The following is a 7,671-nucleotide window of genomic DNA, read 5'->3' as shown; positions in this document are numbered from 1 at the left end:
AGCCTGCGCGCCGCGCTGCTCGCGGCGGGGCCGCCGCCGGCGCCCGGCACGCCGCCGGCCGCGTGGCGGCCGCTGGCCGCGGCCTGCTACCGCGCGGTGCTGCGTGCGCTGCCCGCGAGCGCGCGGCTGTGGTTCGGCGACCTCCGGGACCGCGCGCGCGCCGCGGCTGTCGAGGCGTACACCTCGGCGCACGAGAGCCCCGCGCTGCTTGCTGCTGAGCTCGGCGCGATCCGCCGCGGCGGTGGCGGCGGCGACGGCGGGAAGTTCACAGTGCGAACGAGCGCGGCAGCCAGGGAGGTGGTTGCCCAGCTGGAGATTGAGGATGGCGCCAGCCTGGATCTGTTGATCAAGCTGCCGGCGAGCACGCCGCTGCGGGCGGCGGAGGTGGAGTGCAGGAACAAGGTGGGGGTGATGGCTGCGGCTCTGTGTGTGTATGTACGCGCGTGTGTGCGAACGTGCACGCGTCTGTGTGTGTCTGTAAGTGAGTGTGTGTGTGCGCGCGCACGTGTGTGTGTGTGTGTGTGTGTGTGTGTGTGTGTGTGTGCAGAATGCTTATGTGTTTGTGTGCTCATGTGTGGGAGTTTGGAATTGTGTATTGAGGGGCAGGCGAGTCTCAGCGGGAGGGGAGGGGCCACAGAGCTGCAGCTGGGTGCTGAGTGAAAGCTGTATGTCAAGGCGCACGTGTTTCAAACGGCGAGCCGGCTGGGCGTGTCTTGCGCTGCTTGCAAACAGGCCCCTTTTAATTGCAGGCGTGCCGGCGAGCTCGCCTTCGAGTGACGCCCCGCCCGCTGTGGTTGGCGCCAGGCATCGGACTCGACTCCCCCCTCTCAACCGCGATCCCCCCACCCCTGGCGGCCGCCCCTGTGCAGGTGGGCGTCAACGACGGGAAGCTGCGCAAGTGGCTGCTGTCCATCGCGGTGTTCCTGCGCAACCAGAACCAGGGGGTGCTCGACGCCGTCGGCCTGTGGAGGGCCAACGTGGACCGCGAGTTCGAGGGCGTTGAGCCGTGCCTGATCTGCTACAGCGTCATCTCGGCAGCCAACGGGCAGCTGCCGCGGCTGACGTGCCGGACGTGCGCGGTGTCGTTCCACCCGGCGTGCCTGTACCGGTGGTTCCGCAGCAGCGGCAAGAGCTTCTGCCCCCATTGCCAGGGTCCTTGGTAGATCGCAAACGCCGTGTAAATGCTGCCCCTCATGCTTCACTCCTTGCATCTTTTTCAAGATGTGCGATAGCGATTTTGAGCCGCGCACGCCGCTGTGCTGCGCGCGCTGGGCTCAGTCAACTCCTGCAAAGTCTCTTGTGCCTTCAGCACGCAGGGGTCCGTAGCCCGCGACTCAATTGAAACACTTATCACGCAAAAAAGGTCGAAACCCCTTCCGATGTGTGCAATTGATCATAATGAGCAGCGTTGTCGAGTCTCTGATCAGCCGGGTGTTGGAGCTAGCCCGTGAGTGGCTGGCAGGGATCTACAGCTTACTTGTACATACTGTATCTGGTGGCGGTACCGCACAGACCGTTCAGATCAAAGACAGGCGCTTCCGGATCATAAGAGAGGTGAGCTGCACGGCAACTGTCAATTTTGAGGGAGTTTTGAAGGGGTTTACAATCATCATATGCAGCAGCTGCTGCTACGCCGTGACTTTGTGAAAAAGGCGACACCCGCCAATGCGAGACGCGCTCACACCAACCGCTGCTCGTGCTGCGGTATCGCGCACTGCAGCTGGGGGAGGGTGGTTACGCCTTTGTCTACCTGGTGCGCGAGGTGCCCACGGCGCAGCAGCCGCTGGTAGACGATGCCCCGCTGGCGCTGAAACGGGTGCGCGGGGCATGTAGAAGTGCACAAGAAGCTGCATCACTGGCGGGTTGCGGGTGCAGCGGCCATGCAGAGGGCCAGCGCCGGTTTTGCGGCAACAACATCACACTCTGTGGACTGTAACAGCAATGCAGCTGCACCTCCTGTGCATGCGCCACCTCTCGCGTGGCAGCGTTGTGAGTGGCCCGCCCCTGCACATACATTATCGCGGGCTCTCCGCCCCCTCCCTCGCACACCTCCCCGCTGACCTGGCAGATCAACGCCGCCTCTGGCGACCGCCTGCAGCAGGCCAAGCGCGAGATCGCCACCATGCGCGCCCTCAGCCACCCAAACTGCCTGCCCCTGCTCGACCACGCCGTGTGCGCGGGCGGCGCGGGCGCTGCCGCGAGCGGCGGGGCCGGGGGCGGGGGGCGCACCCCCCACGAGGGTTGCACAGTGCTGCTGCTGTTCCCGGCTTTCGAGGATGGCACCCTGTTTGACGAGCTGCAGCGGCTGGCGGCGGCGCGGCAACGGCTGGCGACGCAGGATGTGCTGGATGTGTTTGAGCAGGTGGGGCTGTCAAGTGCAGGCTAGCGGTGCGCGAGGGGTCGCGTTTCGTGTGTGTCTTGCAGCGGCCACAACTCTGTCTGCAGATCAATGAAACAAAGCATGCTCATGTGGCGGTGACGGACGACCATGCGTTAGCATGCGCAAGTGCACACACACACACACACACACACACACACACGGGCCTTGGGCGCCCCCCGAAAATTGTACGACCCAAAAACAACCTACTCCTCTGTGCCGGCGGGCATACCGTAATCACACACTCATTCACGCAAACGATACACATGCACTCTCATACATTTGCCACACACGTGCACATGCGCCCCCAAGGTGTGTGCGGGTGTTGCGCACATGCACAGCCGCCGGATAGCCCACCGCGACATCAAGCCCCACAACATCCTCGTAGTGCGGCCTGAAAACAACGTGCTGCGCAGCACAACCTCGGTTTTTGATGAGGAGGATCATGCAGGGGCATCGGAGGATGACGATGACGGGATGGTGAGGAGCCGAGTTGACTGATGAGTTGAGTCATGGCGTGAATGACAATCGCAGCAGCTGCCTGACACTGGCTTCTTCCGGCGGCTTGTGGGGCTGCACCTTGCGAATGTTTGTGTTTCTTTTAAAGGTAGGTTTGGACGGCAGTTGTAGCGGGCACCAGTGGGCTGCACTTACACCGCCAAGCTCTTCCCTTCCTGCAGGCAGACGCAGACGCAGCAGAGCGCGGCGAACCGCCGTCGGGCGCGCAGCTGCAGCTGGCGCCGCCCCAGGGGCGCCAGCAGCAGCAGCAGCAGCAGCAGCAACAGCAGCACCGCAAGCGGCGGCGGCGGCGGCGCTTCGGCGCGGTCCTCATGGATTTTGGTAGCGCTCGGCCGGCCGAGGTGCGCGTGACGAACCGGGTGGACGCGCTGGCGCTGCAGGAGGATGCGGAGGTGAGAAGCTGCCGCCGCGTGGCCCTAGACTGTTGGCTGGCGTTAGAAAAGGTGGCTCGCGCCCGTGGCGCGCGCTCGCCCTTGCGCCGCGCCCGGTTGCATGACGCGCGGCAGGGCCACCCGAGCGTGCCTAATGGCGCACTGATGTGCTTTTGACGGCTGAGTGCTTTTGAAGGCACATATTGCAGGGTCGAGAGTGGCAGCCGAGGGCACCACCTCGGTGAACGTTGCTTCGGGCCATACGCACACAGTACCAACACATGCACACGCGCTCCACACACTGCCAACCTCCAGGCCCACTGCACCGCCACGTACCGCGCCCCTGAGCTGTTTGATGTGGGCACGCACTCAACCTTGGACGCGCGCGTGGACGTCTGGAGCCTCGGCTGCACGCTGTGAGCGCGTCAGCGGCAGGTGGTCCTTGCGGCGCGCAGCACGCGCGCCCACAGCGGCCCGCAGCTTTTGTGGGCCGTCAAGCGTGTCTGACTTGAGCATCAGCTGCAGCCCCCGCCTCAAAAACACACCCCAAGGCTCCAACCCGCAAGATCCCCCGCCCCTCCCATGCATAACCCGGAACAGGTTCCACATGCTCTATGGTGCGTCGCCCTTCCAAGAGGCCCTCGATCGCGGCGCGAGCCTGCCTCTCGCAGTCATGAAGTGAGTGCGGCCCTGCCCCGCCCCCTGCTGCCGCCCCACGCGCCCCACGGCTCACGCGGCCGCGCCCGGGCCCGCCGCGCCGCGCCCAGGCGACTCGGCCCTCTCCTGAGGGCGCCCCTTTGCCGTTAGTCGCGCATCCCCAACCCCTCCCTGTCCCCCCGCCCGTACGTTTCTGCGCAGCTGCCGCATCCCCTGGCCCAAGCCGCCCGCCCCGCGGTACCCCCAGGAGCTGCATGACCTCATAACCCTCTGCCTAAACCCCGACCCCGAGCGCCGCCCGACAGCGGAGGCGCTGCTGCAGCGCGTGCGCGCGGCGCGGCGGCGGCGGCTGCCGAACGCGGCGCCGCAGGCGGCGGCGGGGCCCGCTGCGGCGGCGGCGGCTGCGCGGCGGCGGTAAAACAACCGGCCCACGGCTGAGGGTAGTTTTGCGGTTGCACTCGCTTCTTCGCGCTGACATCCACTTATATGCATTTCTGGGTCCTGCTTGCGCTGCCATCAACAACCTATTCTGAATGGGGCGATTTTCGTGCCCACATGAGTTGTCGCAAAGTTACCTGGGTGGTGGTTGATGCTGATTGCATCGTGGCACCCGCCGTCCATGCCACGGCATGTTGCTGGTAAGAGCGAAGATATGGCGGCTGTCGCCTCATTATGGTGCAAACTACATTCACAGCGCCGCATCACAGCCAAAGGCAGCGGCCGCGCCACGGGGCGCGAATCGCTGCGACGCAAGACCAAGGCGCACGTGCGCAGTCAGCGGCCGCCACACGCGAATGCGGCCCACACGGCCCGCCCCGCGAGGCGGCCCCGTGGGCCCTCACCCGGCCGGCGGCAGCGGTGGCAGCACAAGACCATTCTGCGCGTCCCGCAGCCGCTGGCCGGCCAGAACGGCGAAGAGCCGCTGCAGCTCGGCCAGCTGCTCCTCAGCTTCCCGGGCGGCGGCGTCCAGCTGGGCGCTGACTTCGGCGTGCTCTTGCTGCAGCGCCCTTATGCGGTCCGAGTGGGCGGCAGGGGGGGCCGCCTCCTGGGGCAGCGCCTTTATGAGGGCCTCGGTCACTTTGAATTGGGCGATCAGCTGCGCCGCCATCAGCTGGGTCGTCTGCTCTACGTCAAAGTCGGGCGGCTGCGGCGGCTGGCCCGCGGGCTGGGCTTGCTGCTGCTGCTGCTGCTGCTGGTGTTTTGCCGCACCAACAATGGGCTCGCCTGCGGCGTGCGTGGGGGGGTGCCAGTGGGATGGCATTCGCTCTGCGCAGTAGTTGCGCGCCGCATTGGAGCAAAGGGCCACACTGGGTGGCGCGGAGCGTATATTCAAAGCCTCGCACCTGCCACTGACATCGGCGGCGCGTCACGTTGGAGGATCCCCACAAAATCAAAAAACATCTTTGACACCACATGGAGCTGGTCCTGTAGCTGAGTCAGCAGCTCCGCCATGGCCGCCGCTGCCACCCGCGACGGGCACCGATGAATTGCAGGGCCCGAGCTCGCAGCTGCGGCCACAGACGGCTGGCTTCAATGTGTCTGCAATATTTCAGCCTCTCTCAGCTGGCATGATGGCTGTGAAGGAGTGAAGATTAGGTGACGGCGATTGGTGCGAGGGCCGCTGCAGCAGTGCGTAATGTGACAGCTGCGTCCAATCTCCAGGCTATGATGCCGCCCTTGCTGGCCTCCCGGATGAGGTGCTACTACAGGTGTGAAAGGTTGTTGGTCCTCCCAATGGGGCCTTATGTATTGTAAAAGTGACACGATCAGAGGCAGATCAACAGTCTGCAGATCATCCTGCAATTGATTTCAAGACAGCTGTGCATCGGAAATGTATTTGAAGTGTTCAAACGCATTTTGTGAACGACTGCATACAGTATCATACACTTCCTGGTCCCAATCCTGGTGTTTGTATCGAAACCTCATTCGCAGGGCCTGACATACCCGTTGGCTGCACCAAGAATGGTACATGCAATCTTCATAAGTTAGCATACATGACCCAGCTCGGCTTCTCGACGGCGCCGCTCGCAGATTCGCCGGCGGTAACACCTCGCCTTCAGCCCGAGCCGCAAGAGCAGCAGCAGCCCGAGCCTGCGGAGCACGGCGCGACCGCCTTCAGGCTGGCGGAGAAGCATTATCAGCTGCATAGAGACCAGGACATTCGGATCAGGTGCGCCCCCAGTCACCACAATCTGTATGTTGGCCACCGGGAGTGGTTGGTTGTCTTGTTTCCACCCGACAGGGCCGATGCACCTATGACAGCCGTGGTGCCTCGGCTCGGACGGGCCGCGCCGCGCTCCACAATTGTGCCAAGAATCTGCCCGCACTTCGCCTGTGCAGGAAGGGCCGGCGGCGTGGCGGTAAGCTGGTGACGCGGCCGACTGACTTGTCAGCGGTGATCGACCTGCATTCAGGCGGCGCCAGCTCTTATCCCGGCGTCCATTGTGTTTCGGTGCCCATCAGTACAGAGTGGAGCGATGCTGAGGTCAAAAGAGGCACATGCTGCTGCCTTCAGCAGCAGCGGGAGCAGCAGCAGCAGCAGCAGCACGAGGAGGAGGAGGAGCAGCAGCAGCAGCAGCAGCAGCAGCAGCAGCAGCGGCAGCAGCACGTGTTCCTGTTTGACTGCCACCCCGGCCTGGCGTACTTCCCTGGAGCCCTGCCGGCAGCTTCCCAAGTGCATTTGATGGAGTCCGCGCTGCTGCGGTGGCCTGACCCGCCTGCACGCAGCAACCACACGGCTGCCTACCCATCTGGCCTGCCAGGGCTGCTTGCGGCGGCGCTCGCGGGGCAGCGCAGCAGCACGCTGCCGCTGTCGGAGGGCGGGGAGGGCGGGGGCGGCGCGTATGGTGCGGCAGGGGCAGCAGGAAAGGAGGGGGGGAAGTCTTGTGCGGGTTTGAGTGATGCGGCTGTGCGGCAGCAGCAGGAGGGGCAGCAGGAGCAGCAGCAGCATGAGCAGCAGCAGCAGCAGCAGCTGCACCAAGAGCAGCAGGAGCAGCAGGAGCAGCAGGCGCACTCGCCGGCAGCATCGTTTCTAGTCAATCATGCCTGCACCACAAACGGCGACGGCAGTGCCGCTGCCTCCACCAACGGTCCGTGGTCGCCCGCCGGCCCAGGGCCCCCAGCATCAGACTTGCTGCGGCGGCTGCGATGGGTGACGCTGGGGCCCGCGTTCAATTGGACAACGCGGCAGTATGAGCCGTGGGTGCCACACACGCCCCTGCCACTTGAGCTGCGCGGCATGGCGCTCGCATTCGTGGCCGCCTCCACTGCGGCGCGCGCGGCAGCTGGCGTCGAGGCCGGCGCGTGGAATGGGCGGGAGGCGGGTGCCAGGGCAGCACGAGAGGGGGCAGGGATGCCTGCAGCAGCAGCGGCGGCAGCAGCGGAAGCTGCAGAGGCAGGGGCGTGTGACGCAGACCCAGGCCTGGACGGGGGCTGCAGGCTGTACATGCCAGACGCAGCCTTGATCAACTACTACAGGCCGGGCGACACCCTCGGCGGCCATGTGGACGATGCCGAACAAGACATGGCCCAGCCTATCGTGACGGCCAGCCTCGGCCTCGACGCAGTCTTCCTGATCGGCGGCGAGACGCGCCACGACGCGCCCTCGGCGCTGCTGCTGCGCAGCGGCGACGTGCTCGTGCTGGCGGGCGCCGCGCGGCGCTGCTTCCACGGCGTGCCGCGGGTGTTTGACGGCCGCCCGCTGCCGGAAGGTGTGGAGGCGGCGCTCGTTGCGGCGGGGGGCGGCGC

At 65.3% G+C, this 7,671-nt stretch overlaps 3 protein-coding genes across 3 annotated transcripts; 2 read left to right on the top strand and 1 right to left on the bottom strand.

Annotated features, from left to right (window-relative positions):
- Positions 1-1,398: 1,398 nt before the first annotated feature.
- On the top strand, positions 1,399-4,342 carry MNEG_11865 (serine/threonine kinase 16; the record flags this gene model as incomplete). The annotated part of the gene is made up of 8 exons (XM_014039665.1): positions 1,399-1,447; positions 1,653-1,816; positions 2,069-2,362; positions 2,690-2,857; positions 3,058-3,288; positions 3,583-3,683; positions 3,868-3,945; positions 4,126-4,342. The coding sequence occupies 8 exons, from the start codon at positions 1,399-1,401 to the stop codon at positions 4,340-4,342; spliced, it is 1,302 nt and encodes a 433-aa protein (XP_013895119.1).
- Positions 4,343-4,762: 420 nt separating this feature from the next.
- MNEG_11864 (hypothetical protein) lies at positions 4,763-5,325 on the bottom strand (the record flags this gene model as incomplete). The annotated part of the gene is made up of 2 exons (XM_014039664.1): positions 4,763-5,148; positions 5,268-5,325. 2 exons carry the CDS (start codon positions 5,323-5,325, stop codon positions 4,763-4,765), a joined length of 444 nt encoding a protein of 147 aa, XP_013895118.1.
- A 593-nt stretch (positions 5,326-5,918) lies between these two features.
- On the top strand, positions 5,919-6,094 carry MNEG_11863 (hypothetical protein; the record flags this gene model as incomplete). The annotated part of the gene is made up of 1 exon (XM_014039663.1): positions 5,919-6,094. A coding segment is annotated over one exon (176 nt), but the record flags the coding sequence as incomplete, so codon positions are not given.
- Positions 6,095-7,671: the final 1,577 nt, after the last annotated feature.

The sequence above is a fragment of the Monoraphidium neglectum genome (assembly GCF_000611645.1).
Source record: "Monoraphidium neglectum strain SAG 48.87 unplaced genomic scaffold scaffold02942, whole genome shotgun sequence".
Lineage (NCBI taxonomy): Eukaryota > Viridiplantae > Chlorophyta > Chlorophyceae > Sphaeropleales > Selenastraceae > Monoraphidium > Monoraphidium neglectum.
The sequence above is the reverse complement of the archived record's forward strand: the minus strand, read 5'-3'. Positions and strand labels throughout refer to the sequence as shown.